This window comes from Haliaeetus leucocephalus, unplaced genomic scaffold (assembly GCF_000737465.1).
Source record: "Haliaeetus leucocephalus isolate CR32 unplaced genomic scaffold, Haliaeetus_leucocephalus-4.0 Scaffold450, whole genome shotgun sequence".
NCBI lineage: Eukaryota > Metazoa > Chordata > Aves > Accipitriformes > Accipitridae > Haliaeetus > Haliaeetus leucocephalus.
Window position 1 is genome coordinate 15,312,602 of NW_010972886.1, and position 20,356 is coordinate 15,332,957.

Genomic DNA, 20,356 nt, shown 5'->3' on the forward strand with positions numbered 1-20,356 from the left:
CTGTACAATGGTTTTGGTTATTTGATGTGATCAGAAATGATTTTGTCCTGAAACTTTTCCCGTTCAGGCTGCTGAAGACTGGTTCTTTCTCATTGCTCAAGCCGCTTGATCACTGATGCTGAAGATTAGTTTACGTAAATCCCATTCTGCTGAGTTTTGTTGCGAGTTATGTACTGTTGACATGTATTTACTGATCTTTCTCTTTGTGTACAGGGAAATCTTATGTGGGATAAGTACATGCTTACAATATCCTTAAAGCTTAAGTGAGCCATGGAAGCGAACATCCTTACACTTCTTACCACATGTAATAATATTAAGGAAATTCATTCCTTTAATTGTAGTAGAGATTCTAAAATTTTATGCTGCAGATGCTCTCAGCCTTCCTAGTAAGGGGCCTGCACAGACTCTACAGTTATATTCGTGCTTATTTATGTGAATAACTTTAAGGAAAGATCAAGAAAGAAAGAAAAAGATCCCTTGCTTTATTTGATTTGTTTCTTAAAAAAGATATTTGACTAGTGTAGAACTTGAAGTCATCTTGTTTCCCGTGTAGGAAAACTTCCCATTGGATTCCCCTCCACCCCCCCATACCTTTTGGTGCTGTATTGCTTTTCCTCTGTAAGGGTAGTTTCCAAGTTATGGAAGTCCCAAGCAATTTCTGAGACATGTCCAAGCTGATGTGTTTTAGGCTGTCCTGGATGTTGTCAGTGTCAGTTCCTTAGAGAGACTAGCTGTTGTAACTGTCCTTAGATGCTCAGGTAATGTGGAGCGTTACAGGGCATTGTCAGTAAGAGGGTGCTTGGGCTAGAAATTCTGAGCTGTGGTTGAAGGGGCAGTACCTTGGAGAGCAGACACTGGCCCTGTTTCCCTCTGCCTGCCTTGGAGGTGATGCCCTGGCTTTTGGAGGACCAAAGGTTTTGTCTTCCGTGGAGGGACTTGCATGGCTTCAGGGGATTATGAGACTCGCCCTTTCTTTTAATTTGTAGAATTCCTTTCTTTTTCTTCCTTGTTAAAAAGTAAAATATATTTCTTCATTGTTAATACTGACTTTCCGCTTTGTGGCTTTTAATTCCTTGCTACTTTGCTTTTTCTGTGTCACTGCAGTTTGCTTCTGTCTTCCTGTGTTCAAGTAACATTGAATCAGAAAAGCAGATCTTGCTTTCTGGAATCATGTTCTGTGGAAAAGTGTTGAGCAGCCTGCAATTTGGCATTTTAGAGATTGGAAGGGGAAAAGCAGTGTTTACTACTTAGTTCCTTTTACTTCTTGTATTTTCTTCTTTGAGTATTTAGTTTCATGTAAATACTCCTGTACCTCGTCTTTCTTGCAACTCTTCTGCTAGCTTTCAAAGTTGTTATTTTTCTGTGCTCATGATTTTTTCCATTTCTCAGTTTCCGTTCTGCTTACCCATATGCTCTTTCTGCTCTTCCCTCTATCCTCCACCCTGCTTAATTCTTCAGTGTGGCTGTATGTATAGTTCTGTGTCTTCATATGGAAGCCTGTTAAAGGAAACAGTAAAAATAGATTCCCCCCCCCCCCGCCCCAGTATTCTCTTAATGACTGTTCAGGTCTGATTCAGAAAAGATGAGAAATATCACAGTCAGAAATTGCCTGTGGATGATAACAGTGCTACATTGGTGTCTTGGTGCTTCTAACAAGTTATGTTTAGTCTCCCACTGTACAGAACAGAGTTTCTTAGTAAGGGAGAGAAAAGTTCTCTGTATAGAATGGCTTTTATGATCTACTTTTAAAAAAAATTTTTTTATTCCTTTTCTTAATGTAGCTCATCTGTTAGTTTTACCAGCTCAGGTAGCTAATAAGTAAGGCTTTTTCCAGGCTAAGCTACGCACTTATAGTTGTCAGGATGCTGGGACAATGTGAAAAATAATCTTAGCATCTTCAGGAGCAAGTGGTTGTGGTGATTATTCAGTGCTGCTTATACTAATAGCATGCTGCAATTAAATATAGTTATGGCCATTTAATTTCTGTTGTTTAAGCATATGTTGGGGTAATTTCTTTTTTTCATTTTGTGTAGCAAATTGGCAGTTTGTAGGATCTAATCAAGAGGTGAGAAGCCATTCTTTTCACTTTCTTCCTTTCCTTGTATGGGAATTGATTTGCAATCTGAATGCTAAACATGGACATGCAACTGTGAGGATCTTTGTGGTTTTCTTACCAGCTGGTAAAAATACCCAACTTACTTGTAGTTTTACAAAGTTTTACTTCTGGAATTTTCCAGAAGTGGCATGTATGGTGAAAGGTGCACTTCTTGAGGAAATCTGGTGCAAATGCATTACAGCTATATGCATATGTATAGAACTCCTCTGGGAGATTTAGCGCTGGAACAACTGGTTGAAGAAGTTGAAACTTGTCAGAAAAAGTCCTTGTAGAAAAAGCGCCTTTGAGTGTTGACCTTTATTTAGCTAATTTGTAGAAGGTCTGTAAATATGACTTCAAAACATGTGACAATTGGGGCACAATTTCTAGATCAGCCTCCATGCACATCATCAGTTCCCATCTAGGAAGCGAGTTGCAAAGCTTTTTTGCCTCTTTTCACACCAGATTGAAGAAGCCTCCAATTCATTGCACCATTTTTTTAGTTGACTTCCACTTGAGACTTTTTAATTTATGTAATTGTATACAGAAACAGGGAAAAGTTTAGGATGAAAACTAAAGCAAAGCAGGGCACTGTGGCCTTAAATATGTTAGCCAAAAGGCTTACTATATACACTGCTCTTAGCTACTGTATAGATTCCTTAACAGCTGAGATTGTGCTGCTTCCATACCTGCTGTGCTGATGTGCAGGCAAGGCTGATTTTTTGTAGTTGCTTTTTGGCAGATTCATGAGGAATAACTAAAGCCCTGGAGCATTCTGCAAGCCTTGAAAAAAATTGGGTGGTTGTTTTTTTTCTCTTCCTTCTTCCAGCTATAGAAGTACATCACACTTAATTTCTTACTTTGTGTAAAACTAGTGCCCTCAAAACATGAAGTATTTCTCTATACTTACAAGAGTAGAAGTCCTGCTTTTTAAGCTGCAAGTGGATTTTTCTTGAGAAGGTAGTCTGTTGCCTTTTACGTGTTGCTCTGTAACAAATCATGGGTACCAGAAGTGTACAAATTGCATGGTATTAGTGTGTGTGCTTCATGCTGTGTTGTGCAACACTCATTGTCTTCATCTCTCTGTTGTGTTTCTCACTCATTTTGGGGGGGACTTGATAATTTTTAATGAGAGCTTAATTTCATTTTCAGGAAACGGTCAGTTGCCTGTTTCTTAATCTGTGACATGTAACTATTAAATTCTTCCTAACTTAAGTTACAATATAAACCCCTTTGTTTTCATCACTAGTGAAATTATTTTTTTAAAGGTGTGTGAACTGAAAAACTAGTATTTTTCAGAGTCGTCCTCTGCCAACAGTCTCTGTTTTTTGCAAATCTTGTGATCAGTTTTCATTCTAAACTCCCTGGGCATCAACAAAACTGACAGTGCTTTCACTTCTGTACTCTTTCTGCTTGGAGAAGCTATGAACAGCGCTGGGAGTGGACAATGGCATGTTTGCAAGGGAGGATAACTCCAGAAAAGCTGTAGAAGGGCTGGAATATCAAAATCTACTGGGGAATTTGGGAAATGGTCTGTCTGTGAAAGGCTTACATAGTACAGTTTACGCCACTCTTCAGTCACCTGGTATTTTGGACAGGAGGCGTATGGTGGAATTACATTCTAGGCTAGCAGTCATCAGTTGACACAAGAGTCTGAACGACTTTAGTTTCTCCTTCTTGGAACTAGTATAGGATAGCACTGGGGAGTGTGAGCTCGAAAGCTGGATTAAAGTAAGTTATTTTGCTTGGTTTAAGGATGTTCAATGCAGTAAATTCTTCGCTGCATTGACCAGTCTGACTTCTTTCACAGTTAGGAATACACTATTGCTAGTTTACTTATGGTTGACCTAGTTTTTTTTTTTTTTTTTTTTTTTTTTCTCTGAGGTACTTTTTTTCTTAATCTTTGAAATTAAACTTTTACCACAAAGTATTTTACATCATAAGTCTTGATGCTTGATCTGCTGATGTAATATTTAAAGTAGATGCAGTCTGATCAAGTTGATCAGATTTGAGATCAATTTTCATCACTGTCTTGGAAACTCGTTAAGTCTTAACAACAGTGCCAGTTTGAATCTTTCCAGAATGAGTTGGCTTTGTACATTGTGTTTAGCCATAGTTACAGATACTGACCCCTGTGCGCTTGCTGATAATGTGACTAGCAAAATATTCGTTTATATCAAAATGACATCTGTAAATATGCCTTCTGATTGGGGGGGATGCTTGTCATGGAACTTAACTGCAGTCTTGGAGATATTTTTATAGGCCATAGACATTGCCTTTAGCCATCTCTTACTTCTTTCAGTCTACTAGCTTTCAGAAAAAAAAATTATATAATTATGCTTTAGCCAACAAATTACTGAATACACCATGTGTTTCGGTGAATTATTAAATACAGATTATCTAGCAAAAGTGAGTGCAAAATTTGAGCATATGTTTGAAAGTCGAGAGAGAATGCAACTTTGCTGCTTGCCTATCCTTTCTCAGCATTCTCAATATTTTACTCTCTTTTTTAAGCGAGGGTTGCTTGTGTCTGTGTTGATGAAAACAAATAATGTCTTGGAGTTCAAATGCTCAGCAAGCTCTTCTTGGGCTCTCAACGCACTGTTTAAAGCTCCGTTTAGTATAATGACCCATTGCTCATTTATCTACATTACCTCCTTGTTTAAGCAGGCTCAAATATACTTTGTAAGGAATAAATTAATCATATTTGCCTGTCATAAATTTTGTCCCTAAAACCTGGAGCACAGTCATTAGGGGCTTTTGTTATAAATCTACTGGTAATATGTTGCTTCTTACTGTCTGTGGTGGCTCAGTCATGGGCCTTTTCTTTCTGGTTGTGGGAGAAAAGCTGTTGTTGTTTTCTGTAACTGATTCATAGTGTGCCAAGTAGTACAGCTGAACTAATTTGCAAGGTTCTCTCTTGAAAATAGAATGCTTCCTGGAGTATGTATTTTAATTTTTGCATTCCTTGCTACTTTTAATTAAGACTGATAGAAAACCTCTTTAGCTTTTGAAATCTTGTTCATGCAATGAAATCTTTGTTCTACTTACAAAATAGTTTGATAAACTTTGAGTTGTATGTTTTCACCTTTAAGTAGTATTTTTTAAAAGTTCAGAGCTGGAGTATTTAAAGAAAAATAATTAAAACCCAGAGACATTCAAGTAGTGATGCATTGTTTTTGAAGTTAATATGTTAAAAGGAAATAATGCAAGTACTCTGTTTTAAACTGAAGGTAAGCAATCCTTTATCAAAGCAGTAGTTTCAGCATTGGCAATGTCAACCCTAGCTTTGGAAATTTACCTTGCGGTAATTAGTGATATGCTAGGATATTCTGGTTTTATGCAGTGCTTGTCCAATCCTGAATTGATTCCTTAAGAAACTTTTATTGGCCATTGTCAAAATATTATGATGGGCAGCCTGACTCTCTGCATCTAGTATGCATTTTGGTGATGTCAAGCAGATTTGATTGTATGGAAATACTACTTAAATTGAGCTGATTTTTTTTTATTAAAAGAGGAACTGTAGCAACTTCATATTAAAGATGAAAACGCAGTCTTCCCAGAATTGTAATGTTTTATCTTGGAGTCAAAGACAATTTACAATACTGAGTTAAAACAGGACTCTGATACAAGACTTTTTTTTTTTTTTTTTTTTTTTAAATGCCAGTGAGTGGCACACATGCTTTGAAATTGCTTTATAGTTTTTTTTCCTTAGTATATGTAACTTCCCTTTCCCTGGAGAGGGAGGGCTGCAATATCTTTGCTGCTGAAAATCCCAAGATAACAGAAGCATTAGGAGGTACAGTGCAAAGATACTATAGATCTTTTCATAGAAGCCTTACATCTGACATGACTAACATTGAACCAGAGCTGATAAACCCTTCTGGACCCAGGCTCACCCATGCTGTACTGCCAGACTGCTGCTCCTCTCACTCAGGCTTCCATGGAAATGCAACAGCTTGGACATCACACCAGTCTTGAGCAGGCTTTGTGCGCTCCTGCTGTGTAGTGTTGGGGTCAGTGAGCCCTTTCAGAAGCTGAGGCGTTGAAAAGGACAATGCTGAGACTCCTGGTGGGTCTTCTTGGGCCAGCAAAGCCAGAGCAATATGCAGTTTGTCCCATTTTATTCCATTCACAGCCAGATAATCCACAAGCTGATCTTATACTGCTTCCCACTAGTGTTTGATCAAAAAAGCCATGTCTACATTACACAGTATTTAACTGAGGCAAGCTCATTCTGCTCCTTAAGTGTTTGCTAGTAGTCTTATACTTGCCTGTATCTTTGCCACTCTGTGCTGGATGTGATGCTGCTTCTTCTCCCGCCATTGGCATGACCCAACCTGAATTGTGTATTTCACATTCCCATCTAGTCCAGATCAAATTTCTGCTGCTAGATAGTACTGCATGGATTGAGTATTTGTGAACTTTGTACTGTGGCAAACTGTGTGGGAACAGTGTGAGTTTATACAGCGTAGTAACTTAGGCTTTGCTTTGTCTGAAAGTTGCAATGCTACTTCTGGACCTGAACTTGTTAATGAAGCAGCACAATTGTGTTTTGTGTTTGAGATGGTATATCTAAGAGTTTAATCAGATTATAATTCATCTGGGTAGTTCTGGGTAGAATAAACTCCAGTGTTCTAGGTAAATTATCAGCTGATAATTGAGATTTGACCTCATTCAAAATAATTTCATGTGGAACTGTTCTCCTTGGAAGCAGTTGCTGTGGCATGTTCTCTTTGGGAAGGTGAAAGTCATAAGATGCTCTTAATAAGGACAATTGTTGGCTTAGGCAGATGTCTACGGCCATTCTACAGGGGGCATTTTAACCCAAAGCAATTGTGACCTAGCATGCTGAAAACTTTAGGATGGCGTCACTTTTGAAAGATGACAATTCTTAAATTTCACACAGCTTTTCAGAGTCAGCTTCTTCATTTTTGCTCTAGACTGCATTAGCGTATTATAGTAAAAGGAAAATAGGTGTTGGAGAAGATGAGGGAGATAGGATGGAGAGGGACATGTAGAGACTCAGAGAGAACTTGGTGGTGTTTGCAGGGAAACAGGGAGATATATAAAGGTAGCAATTACCTAAGGTCAGCTGATTTGCTGTGTTCTGGTGAAGTTGTATCTTAGAAGTGCTGTCTAGCTGATTAACGTACCAATGCTTGTGCTACTCCTGGTTGTGTAACTATGCTATGCATTGGAATACTGAATTAAAACTCTTCAGGCCCTTCTGATCTCGTTGTGGCTATGAGGAATTATGCAGGTGCTGAATAACCAGCAGATGACTGATTTGGGGGATAGTTGGGGCACCTGGTGTAACTGCTTTTTCCTTACTCTTTTGCGTAGTTTCTGTATTTCCATTCATAAGAACACAGTATTGTTGAGACTTGCAAACCTTTGTCAGATTTGTTGAAATTGCTTTTATGTTCAAAAGTTTAAGTGTCTGACAGAGGCCAGTAACATGATCACAGTTTGTTTTTCTAAGGAAATAAGACTTTAAAAGGGTTTCTAATTCCTGTCTTTAAGCTATTATGTTGTCCCTTGTAACATTTGCTTTGTAATCTCTGTATATTTTGTAATCAAAAGCCTGCAGGAAAGCAATAGATTTATCAAGTTGGAATATTTATAAATATAAGAAATGTAGGGTTAGATTTAGACTTAAAATGAATTCAGGTGTGTTGTGGGAATGAAGGGGGGTGTAGTTATCCATAATGCTGTGCTGTAGTGATATGATAAGGGTGGACATTGACAAGTCAGTATCATAAAGATAGCATAAAGGCACTCAGAAGCACCTTAACCATATGATTATGGAATTTTATTACTACAGTATTTTGGGTTACAGATCTGATTTTTCCTATGTTAACCTGGCATTTGAGCAATGTTTCTAATACTGAAGAATTAACTTGCTTTTTTTATTTGATAGTACATTCTGCAACAGTGTTTCAGCACTCTTTGGGTATGTGTATCTAGTCAGTATTCTGAGGCGCTTTTGTTTTGTGGAGACTGAGGAGTGGAAAGAAAGAAGACTTATTTTCCTCACTGAAAAGTTGTAGGGAAGCTTGGACAGTTAAACTATTGCCACTGAACTTCAAGTTGACACTGTCCTTTTAGATACTTGTCAAAGATGGCTTTGTAAAGGTCTGGAAGTCTGGTGAATCAAGCTAAGGCAATCATGAATTCTTAATAACAAAAAAGGAGTAATTCTAACAGATAAAAGTAGAAAGGGAATGGGAGACACTAAACTCTGTGGCCATGATCTTACTTCCTTTTGATCATAAAAAGAAAGAACCCCCCTACAAATAACAGAAAACATCTCAATGCATAAAAAAATTAATGTGCTGGTTCTCTGTGTGAACAAAGGTACTTAAACAGAAGATTATGTATATATTCCTTTCAAGATTAGTATTAATGTCCCTAATACTATTTCCTTTAGTGTATGGCTCTTGTTTCCTTTATTCTGTTTCAGGGAACAATTTCTGAGAATAATGTCCATTTTGAAAGTGATCTAGTCTTTCCTATGAGAAGCTGATATCAGATGAGGCTTGGGGGAGGAGGGGGAGGGAGCAGAATCTGTATGCAACTGTACCTCATTACAGTTTTGAATATGTAGAAATTACAGTTATATATATTAAGGAGTTTTCTATTGTTTACTTTTTACTATATTATGTTTCTGGAAGTAGAGAAAGTATACTTTAAAAATTGATTGGTTTTACTTGCCATTTGATTTTGTACTTAGTGTGATAAGTGACCTTTGGATATAAGATATTCCTCACAAGTCTAGCATGATAGTTGTCCTTGAGGTCTAATTACAGTCTGTTCCTCTAGCTCTGAAGTTCTTACTAAAAATGCACTTATGATCTGAGCTTCGTTTGTTCACATTTGAAGTTATATTGCCCCCTTCTTTGCAGTTGATTTATATTTTTCTTATCTTCTGTAATTTTCTTGGTTTAGTAGCTTTATTAATAGTTTTTTTTTCTCAGCTTGGGAGATCACGTTGTTTCTAGTACTATAATACACTTTTGACAAATCACCCTTTTGTGGAAGATTAGGTAAATTACCCAAGTTTTCATTTAAAGCTAGCCAAGTAAAATGGGAGACTGGGGAAACAGCAAGGAAATACTCTTTTTTCTGAAATGTTTTAAATTTTTACTTTGACCATCGTGTGTTTTGGCTTCTTGCCAGTTATGCGAATAAACAATTACATTTTAAGTATGGCTGATTTATTTTTTTTTTAAAGAACATCTGATAACTTATACAGTAGAAGATGTTAAAAAAATCAAATAATAATTACTACTTTGGGTTAGTTAAGCAGCTCAGCTCTTTCTTGTATGGTGTTACTGTGACAAAACATCTCTAAACCATCTTGTAAAGATTTGGTGAAATAAGACATTGCAAGTATGCAGAAAGACCCCATTTCCTACATTATATTTGTAGAATATATTTAGCTGAATTTACCTACATACTAGTCTGTCTTCTTTCTGCTGGTTTGTTCTGTCTTGGATGGATCTGTTTGAGGCCTTCACCATTCTGTTTTTTCCATACTCTAATAGTAACCATCTCTTCAGTTTCTTTGCCTATAGATGAGCAGTATTAGGGTGAAGTTACTCCAGATGGGGTGGGACAATTTTACATCTGCAGTCATGACAGAGGTGTTTATTTCTCTCAGCCTTACACTCCTTATGCTTTCCTTCCCAGCTCCCCCTGCTTACATAGCTGCCACTCTGAGTATTCAGTGGCTTGCAAAGCCAACAAAAATGTGGATAGTTTTCAGTTAGATTGGTAAGTTGGATTTGCTCAGTTCCCAGTCTAGCTCTCTGGGCTCCTGCAGGAGCACTAATGGTTGTTGAAATGTATGGCTATGGATGCTGTTAGTAGTGTGGACTTAAACTGAGTTATGTTGATTTTGAAATTGGATCTAGCGCAGGACAAAGGTGTTTGTGTGCATGGAAAGTAAGAGGAAAAAGGAAGGACTGGAGGGTGGGAAGGTCTAAGGCTTTAACTGAGGAGAAAAATTTGCTAGAGCAGTTTTAAGGAAGGAAAAGAAAGCTGAGTCCAGAGCTCAGGAGTAAATTAGGGAAGGCATCTCTAACATTGCTAGCTTGTGAGTGCCTGGAGAAAGAAGCAGCTACTGGAGCCAGGGGTGGAGGAGCTGAGCCTAGGATTAGAGTGCCACTGCTGAGAGAGATACTAATAGATCATGGAATGACTGGCTGTACAGCTCTGGAGCACATATTATCAATTCTTATTGATGAGAGCACACAAGCTGCCACTTCAGTGTGCTTCAGATGCTCTCAGAGCACATAGGTATGCCTTAGTGCATCTCGTGGGAATCACTGTCTTAGGTATGAAACTAGGGGAAAGTCTTATCCACCAAATCAATTTGCAAGAAGGAGGCTTGTCACAGTAAAAGTTTTTGAAAAAGTTTGATGTGATTGTTACTGTTGGGTTTGAAACACTGGAAGTGTGAGAGACTGGGGAGACAGCAGATTAAGGAGGATCTAAGGCATGCAGTATGCTTGAATATGGGAGAGAATAAAAGGACGTGCTTCATTTACAAGTGGACGAGCCTGTTTTAACTACTGGTCTGTTTAAGGTAGAAGAAAACTAGTTTGAAAGGAGAGACATCAATTGGAAGTGAAATCATATGCAGCAAGGGTGTCCTTACAGAACTGACTGAAATCAACAAATGTGCAGGAATGATGAGTGTGTTTGTTCCTATTGCTCTTCTGTTTGTACTTTTTTCAATTAAAAAAATACTAGAAAGGCTTCATAACCAATTGTTGCAGTACTTCAAGCTGCATGTGTCCCTAAGGAGAGGTACTGTAAATCAAGAGTATCCACAAAGTTGATACTCAGGAACTCGAAAGCCTAAGATTTAAATTTTCCTTGTGAGGACATAAATTAGTTGAGCTGAAAAACATCGTTTCTGCTAAGGAGCAAAAGAGAGCTTCAACTAAGGTCCAGTAGGAGAAGCCCTGCCAGATGTGTGACTGCCCTTTTGGTAGTGGCACAGACTTTAGATCGGCTCAGTTGGAAAACTGCAGCCTCAGTGTGGTTGCTCCTGTTTTGAGCTTCCTGAGTATTTTCAGGAACAAGAACATTATTTCTAGGTACAGAAAACAAAAGGGAAATCATGTATGTAGCCACTGTATTAATTAGCAATGATTAGTAAATAAGACCAGTTGAAGTTGGTCTACATGTGAGATGTAGAATGCATAAACAGGAAAGTAACAGGTTTCTCCGACTAGTGCATATACCTCCCTATTTTTTTGACCTGGGGCATAAGCTTCGGTATTTCCATAACTTCTACATTCTGTATGCTTTATGTGGCAATTGTAGCTTTTAAGGGACCAGTTTTCTTCACTTTCAGTTCTTAAGTTTTTCTTAACCACATAGAGGGAAATTTGGGACCATTTTAAACTATTGCAGTGAAAAGGCTGCTCTGGAAGTTAGGAGTTACTGTCCTACTTGTTAGAGTGTGTGGTTTTTAAGTAGGCTGATGTGGGGACGAAGGAAGTTTTATAAATGTATATGTAAGATCCTACAAATTAGAATTAAGTTTGTTGCTACTAAATTGTTGTCAGCAGTTTTTGTGTCAAGTTTGAAGCAATTCATCTTAATGAAAAAGAAAAAAATGCTCACAAAATTCGGAAAATGAAGGTTTTATGAACCTTTTATGCTGGGCAAGTCTTTTTTAAGATACTATCTATAGTTAAGGATGTGTCTTTTGCAGTAAGCTTGACCTAAATTGTTTGACAGAGTTGTTAGTTTCTTCAGCGCTGTGCTTTGGCCTGAAGAGAGTCAAGTGTCATGGTAATTTGCAGTGTTTAAAATAAAAAGTAGTATCAAGTGATACCCGTCTTTTAGTCTGTTTGTCAATTTTGTACTTTGTCCAGTGTTATGTAGGAATCTTTAAAGCCTTCTAGGAGTGAGACAGAAAAGTGATTTTTAAAGTTTAATGGTATCCTATTGAGAGGCTGCTTTTTGTGTATTTTTATATTTGTGTGTGCATATATATGAAAATATGTATGTATATGATGTATGTGCATATGTAATGTCCTTATTTCAAAGAAGTCATAAGTATTTGTTTTGTGTGATTGTTCTCTGAAGTGGTATTCTTCTGAACTTTACTTTCTGATCGGTGCCAGCAGACTTTAATTAGCTTTAGTTTTTGGAAACCTGTATTCATAGGACCTTGCAAGGCTGAGGCTGGAAAAGAGGTTGAGGTAGGGATTCTGAAGAGCTTGCCTCAGAGAACCTTTCCCACAAAGCTTGCTTGTGAAGTAGATTTGTGAGCATGTAATACTCAATTTCATGTGAAACGAATACTTGTTTTTGTTATAAATGAAATGGCCAACTTAAAAGGAATGCTGACATTCTCAGTTTGTGTAGCAATTAGATAGTTATAGAAGTGTATGGAAATTTAGGACATGGAGGAAATGAGAATTGTGCTTTGATAGTTGGGGAAAGGTATCTGGCTGGTAGACAGAATTGCAGTGCCCCAATATATAATCGTTTGATGCGTAAGTAAAGATGTGGACTACTACTGATGTTTGGTTTATTACAGCCTATAAACATTTTTTAGATAGAAGTGGGACATTTGATAATACCTCATTGAAATATTTGGGTTTTGAATTTGGTGCATAACTGTTCTGGTTTCCGGCTGTAATAAATGTGGTAAGCGTTTATCATTTTGCAAATTAGTGATTCATAATGGTTAAATGTCATTATAGACATGTCTATATTTGAAAGTAATAATCATCAATTTAGCTAGTCTGAAATAACTTTATACATACACTACACGTTGTTCTTATCTTGCTAGTTTTGTTGTGTTGTGGTTTTTTTGTGTTGTTTTTTTTTTTTTTCCCCTATCTTTAGCTGATCAGGAAAAGGAAGTTAAGGTCTCATGGTCATCTCAAAATGCAGACTTGTAAAATTGGGGGTGGAGTGTGCCTGGTTAATGAGTAAGATTGTTGAGGAAGGTTCATATTTGAAAGTGCACATCAATCAGTCGTTCTCAGTGAAGCTTATGAAGAGTATTTCATAAGGAGAGGATTAGAAGAAGGGGCTGTTCTCAATCGCTAATTTTCACAACAGTATTCAAGAATACTGTGCAGTTTCTGTTTTCAAGTTAGTTGCATCTAAACCTTACCTGTGCTTACTGAAGAAAAAATTATGTAGATTTGGTTGAGGACTTCAGTTTCCAGTATGAAAATATATTTACAAAATATTTTTTTTTGTTTTTCATGCTATCAAAGATAATTTCTAATAAAAATAGAGCAATTGCACAGGGATATTTTTGCTACTAATCTGTTTGGGTTTGTTTTCTTTAGTATCGGACATTGAAGGTGCTGATGGGTTGCAGCTCAGAAAGGAACATGCCCTCAAGATATTTGCTTACATCAATTCCTGGACACAAAGGTAATTTTGGATTGAGTTTGAGTGTTGATGTTACTGGATCATCTGGAGTAGGTTTCACTTCTTAAAAAATACAGTAGAGTGAATTAGAATGGGCAAGTTATTAATGTGTAGCTAAGTGATACTTGGACGGTAAAGGACATTTTACTACTTAGAAAATAAAAATAAACGTATTGCCCAGTGCATTTTGGGCAAAGCATATTTTGAATCTGATTGGCATTCTGGATGCTGTAATAATTGTGTAGCAATAAATAGCTATATTTCAGTTACAAATAATGTGTGTTGCTCCTTTAACATGAAATTTTCTGACCTTATTCTGTGGAGGCAGGGTAGGGTAAGAAGGATTTAAGAAAAGATCACTCTGGGGCCATCATGTTAAATTTTTCTCAATGTCCCAATACTCTGAGTCAAGATGACAAATGATTGCAGCCCATAGTTACTAAACTGATAAAGAAAATCCTTTGCCCATGGTTGTCTTAAATCAACTACATTATTACTTTTAATCTATTATTTAAATTACTGTTGTTGGGGTTTTTTTTTAAGGTACTTTTATCAGCTATTCTGCTTACCTCACAGCTACTTACTTTTTTCCAGCACAAGGAATTCTATGGATATTAGTTTTTAGGAAGAATCTACAGTAAGGATGTTTTGGAATTCAGTGTTCAGCAGTGGTCACAAGACCAAACTGAATTGTAAGAAATATTGGGAAAAGCATAGAGAATAAATTGGAAAACATTTTTCTGGCATTTAGAAGACTCCAAAAGAAAAAAAAAGGAATGTCACATTTTGAATACCTGCGAAAGTGGAATCCTCTCCTTCCTCATTCTGCCCAAGGAAGGCACTCAAAGCAAATTCATTATGTCCTGCAATATGCTATTAGACACAGAGAGGGAATTTTAAATCAAAATAAATAGCAGCAACAGAAACCAGAATCCTGTCATTTCTTGACAGGTCCTAGATCCCAAGTTTGTCTGAGAACAATTGCAGCCTAGTCATTTTCCAGGTCATCATCTGTTCAGAATTTTGTTCTGTTCAACAGCTGTAGCATGACAAGTCCAACCTGAAGAAAAAATAAAGACTGGATAATATTTAACTCTTTATTTTCTTCTGGTTTATTTTACCTTCTGTATGTATGGTTTCACACTATAAAAGAGTATGGAAAACAGTCCTTAACCTATTCAAAGCAGAGTCCAGCAAAGAGGACACAGGAAGGAATTTTACTTTACACTTTAATTTCATGTCCTGTTTCTAATCTGCCAAATGGGCTTTTGAGAGTTCTGCTTGTTGTTTTGTGCTTGAGGCCTTCCTTAAGAACTACTTTTTATTTTGTTGCCTATAGTTTAAATCTATGCTTTCCTTCAGAAGATCAGTTGGCAACTCAGCCTGAAGAATACCTTTTTATTCCATCTGTGTTTAGTGTTTCCATTTCGGTTTTCTTCTTGAAACTGTTAATGTTCAAAGAAGTCGTAGCATACTCATTTTTTCCCAGATATTTAATTTTTGGTGGAGCTCTTCTTCCTGTGAACACATTCAGATATATAAAGACTTAGAGGTTTTGCACATACCTCTATCGTGAAAATAAAATGTGCCTTTGCCCAATAGAGAATTCTCCAATATCGGTTGGCATTCAAATACAGCTGTGTGAGAAGTATTCACCAGACTTTTTGTTGTCATTGAGAATAATTTGTTACAGCCAAGTGGGGTAGTAATTTGTAGGCATAAGTGGTGGACCTATTGTACATAGTCTTCCCCAAGGATAAATGCTTGAGGATATGCTTGGTTTTGCCTGTAATTCATTGTTGTCATTTGTTAATATGAAAATACATTTACAATTAAATCATGGGAATCTATTTTTCAAATAGGCAAAGGCACACTCCACTTACACAATATTAAAAGGATTTTTCTTCCTGCACAGATGGAAAAAAAGGTTTTAGATGCTTCCATCACTATCTGTGCTGAAATTAGGGAATACTGAATGTTATCTTTCAGTCTAACCCACTGAAAAAAAAGAGCTGTGTTCAGAATGTCTGTGCCTTAAGAGCTGTAGCTTAAGGGCATATTTGTATTCCATCAAGAGAGGCAGCACCCTCTACCTGTCATAGTTCTGAGTTCTCTGTCTTTTTTTCTTACAAATTATAATTATTAAGCCCAGTTTCTAGATTAAATGCTATGCTTTGCCAAATAATTTTTTAACCACTTCTTACTGATGACTTCTTGCCCTATCTTTTGCCTGCTAATTCTCTCAGAAATGGTATGTGTAATTTTTATATTTTAGTATCTGAGAACTCTAGTCATGGATGGGAGTCCATTGTTCTCTGTGTAACAGGAGAAAGGTCTCTACTGAGCATAGCTACCAGTTTATACAGCAGTTATATTGTTTAGTAGAGTTTTGAGTGAGAAGGAGTTGAGCTCATCTCAAAGATTCTGTTACAAGCATGTAGCCTTTAATTTTAGTCTTCATTGAAGTCCCCTTGCTTATTGCTTGCTTTCTTCTCTACGGTCTCCAGGATTTAGATCCTTTTTAGGGGGATATCCTCCACCTTCTGTTCAGAATGAGGATGTTGCTTGTTTGTATGGAAGAAACAAATGTTCCCAGACAATAGGTTCTAGGGTATCGATCCTGGGGGGGGTTTATGCACCCAGAATCTCTTTGACATATATAGTTGTCCTTGCCCACAACTAGAGCTATATTACAGAGTTTTCTAGCTTGATGATCTGATTGATTTTTCTTATTATGTGGATAAAGGGATGGTGTATAGTCTTTCCCCTTCTTCTTTTTAGTTTACAGTCTGTCAGTAGATACTCAGAGGAATAATCTTAGCCTACAAAGTGAATAAAGTAATGAAGATACTTGATACTGCTTTTTCCCATATGGGTGAAGGGTACCAATGTGCATGGGGTTTCTATCCAAATACAGATAAAGCAAACAAGCTTAAATAGTCGATTAAAAATAAAATTATTTTGCAACCCTGTTGATTTAAAAATAACAATAATTAGTTCTTACACAGTTGACAAGCATGTCAGGTGGTTTATTGCAGTAAATATCAGTAGAGAAAAACCAAATGAGGAAATGGATTCAGGAACATACTGAAGAACATTGCTTCTGTAGTAGTATGGTGACCTTGCCCCTAAGATTTCTTTTGTATATTTTAGTCACAGTGGCAGCTGCTAAATGATAACAGGGACTTCATAGTTTTGGTAAGCATTTGGAAGTAATGGGATGTTCACAGGGTTTAAGGAAGGCTTTGTGACTCCCTCTTGCTGCTGGGTAGAGTCTGTTTCATTTGGATTTCCTTACTTTTACGGGTCTGTCAAATATTTTGTTGTCTAAAATATTTTAAAGTGAAGAGTTCTTTTGGTCAGTTACCTGTTCTGATACTTAAGGAATTTTTATTTTTATTTTTTTCTGTTTTCTTACAGACAATGTCTGTGCTGTTTCAAGGAGTATAAACATTTGGAGATCTTTAACCAAGTAGTATGCGCGCTTATTAACTTAGTGATTGCCCAAGTTCAAGCTCTGCGGGACCAGCTCTGTAAACATTGCACTATTAATATAGAGTCAACATGGCAAGATCAGAGTAATCATGCTGATGAGCCCCTGAATGTAGAAAGAGAGTCTCATGAAGAAGAAAGTGGAGAACGGCAAAAATCTGTAGAGAAAAAATTAGATTCTGCAAGAACTTGTATCCTGACAGAGGAGGAGTCTGCAAAGAACACTGATGCTTTTAGCTTATGGAGCACTGATGAGAAGGAAAAGTTGTTGCTGTGCGTGGCAAAAATCTTTCAGATTCAGTTTCCTCTGTACACTGCTTATAAGCATAATACTCATCCCACAATAGAGGTATATCTTATCTTTATGTGTATATTTAATTATTTTGTAACAGGTTATTTGTTCTCATTAATGAGTAGACTGTGCGTGTTTGGTGACAGTTGCTTTCACACAGGACGGGCAAATTCAGCTCTCCTGTTGACTTCAGTAGAAGTTTTCAGAGAAACTTTTAAAATGACACATACTCTTACACTTTCTTTAAAATGTGCTTAATTGTTATAGGTAATATATTGATAATTGTTGGATGGAACTGTATACTGAATTATTGTACTGTTTAAATAACAGGAAGGCAAAAAGGGGACTATAGCGAAGCCTTTCTTCCAGAAGGTAACCCATTAATAGTTTACTAATTTCTTTTCATTACAATCTATGGTTCTAGAAGCAAAGCTTCATAAACTAAACTTTGTGCAAGACCAAACTTACTTGTTAGAATGGCTGTTTAATTGACTAGAGTAACTGAGCTCTGCACAAGTAGCTTTGTTCTACGGTGCTGATTTTCCATATTTTCTTCCAAAAAAAACACCAAACAAAAAAATTTTAAAAAATCCTGCGATGTTTAATTCACAGTTTCTGACGTAAATATGATGGTGTTAGCATTTCCTAGTTGAAACAATATAATTCTTGGCAAGGTTGGATTTTGGTCCAACTTGCGGTAGTCTAATAACAAATAAACATGTTTTTTACAATATTTGTGTGCAAAGATATATATTTAGCTATATAAAAAAAGCTTCTATCCAACAAACTTTTGAGAAAGTCAAAATGGCGAATTAGACTACAGTTAACCCTTTTTTAAATTATTATTTATTTATTTTTTTATTTGGAGAGTTTGGGGAGTTCTGTTGGAGCTCTGAGTGGTTAAGTTTAAAAAGTAAACTTAAGTCCATAATGAGAAGATACCAAGTTTGTATATAATTTTTAGTGATGTATGCTAAGGTGATCACAAGATATAATCAATTTTTGTTGAATGAATCCTGCCATATCTGACAATAAATCTAGTTAAAACCTGTAACATAGCAGGTGTTTTGGGTGGGCTGGATTTTGGTTTCTTGTCTTATTCCGAAACATATGGGCCTAAGTTAACAGAGGTTGTCTCACAAATACATGTGTGTAGCAAAATGAGGCGAAGTTAGGATTTGTGGATTTCAGGTTTCCCATCATTCATTTTGGCCTGCCTGTTAAACTTTCACCATACATAAATAAAGCTGTAGTTCAGCCTCTGCAAGCAGGAACTGTAGAGGGTAGATCTATCTTGTCAGTTAAAAAAATAAATCAATGGCTACTTAAGTGATTTATTTTTTGTACTCCTCTGGGATGCCTACTGAAACTAGCTTCATAGGAATACACAATGAACAATTCTGCAACAGCTTTTCTATGGATAAGCATGCTTTCTTCTTTTAAATGACAATTTCAGGTATTTTTTTCTTCTCTTTCAATTTCAATTCCAGCTGATAAAAAGAAAATCTCAAAGTACCCGGTGGGATTTCTTTATCACTTGATGTGCAGCCATAAAGTGATTTGGGCACAGATATGCTGTAGATTGTTGTACTGTGACTGGCTGTCACTCTAGACATAACTAGTATATATCATATAAATGTCATACTAGTATATGTAATTTGAATTATTGAATGCATTTGTTAGCTATCCTAAAAACATAACTTAAAGTGAAACTGAGAATGAAAAACACTTTCCTGAGGTACAGACAAGTGAGCGGAAAAGTTTTTTACTTTTCTACTAGACTTTTTTGTGTTTCCAGGTATGGAATATGCTAGCCTGCCATATTTGTTGTGTACCTTTTTCCTTTTTTGGGGTGAGATTTTTTTGTTTGCATTTAAAAGGTCCCAGCATCAATCATTTTTCTTACAAACTGAGGTTTTCTATAATTAGGAAGCACTAGGGGTCTGTTACTCTAAAGTAGTAATGTTAGCTATTTTAGTGTCAAAACTTCCTAGTACCATGAGTAACTCATTTACTGAGGTTTAGAATTTAGTTTGGATTTTAGTCTAGAGCACATCTTAGTTGAATTGAGGCAAGTTATTAGTCCCAGTAATGGGAGCACTTTTTGTTTTAAATCAGGCTTGGACTTAGTCCTCAAGGGATCATAAAATAAAAATCCCTGTTTCAAGTGTATCATCTATACTAGTAAGCTAAACAGATTCCTGAACAGACCAAATCTGCCAAGAATTTGTTGGGAGAAACTGGTGTAGCTCTCCTTCCCTCTCTAAGTATTTCTTTTGCCCTGTAAAAAGGGAAGTTTTCTGATGCAAAACAGACTCCAATCTCCACTCTCACTGACTTTAGAAATTCCTTGTTCCAGATTCTTGAGATGAATTTACGCAATTTCATTGAGTCATCATGTCCAGTAAGGTTTCACTTTGCCTAGAAATTACCAATTAGGCTGTCACTTAAAAATTTCCAATTTAAGGCTTTCACACATGGTATTGTTACCATCTGGTAACGATTAGCAGTCAGTATTACTGTTAGCCTTTGGTCTGTATACACCTCCAAGATCTTTGTTCTTATTGACAGCAGACAAGTCTTGAAGTCTAATCCTCTTATCAGGTGCTTGCCAAAGCCATTTTACACTTGACCATCTAGTGGGGAAGAAAAACATTCATGTGAAAGTAGGATGTTTTCCTTAGCTTAGGAGTTCATGAAGTTGGATGAAAATGAACAGCAAAGCAAGAGTTATTGGTAGTCAAAAGGGTGTTTGCCTGTATATGATCCTATAGATTCTCTCCTTAAATTATGTGGGCTAAGAATTAATTTTGTCCCTTACAACATTTCTCAAGTGAGGGAGTGAAGACCATGGAAGCCTGATCTGTAGCCAGAAGGGCTGTGTACTCTTGACAGCAGAAGCTACCTTGAACAAGTGGCCTTGCAGAGGGCAGAAGTGTCACAGAAATATGCTGTATACGAGGACAGTGAAACTACATCATGTGGAAGTAAATCAAGCGTATTGACAAGTATATAGTCTTGACCTGTGTAGAATGAATATGAGTCTGTATAGACAGAAT

The 20,356-nt window shown here is 36.8% G+C and overlaps 1 protein-coding gene across 1 annotated transcript in view; it reads left to right on the forward strand.

Moving 5' to 3' along the window:
• The first annotated feature begins 12,614 nt into the window (after positions 1-12,614).
• The window catches only part of USP34 (ubiquitin specific peptidase 34), a 125,660-nt gene continuing 117,918 nt past the window's right edge, over positions 12,615-20,356 (forward strand). Inside the window, exons 1-3 of the mRNA XM_010575059.1 lie at positions 12,615-12,618; positions 13,429-13,516; positions 16,934-17,354. Of these exons, the coding sequence (XP_010573361.1) occupies positions 12,615-12,618; positions 13,429-13,516; positions 16,934-17,354 (513 nt within the window). The remainder of the gene's footprint in view (positions 12,619-13,428; positions 13,517-16,933; positions 17,355-20,356) is intronic.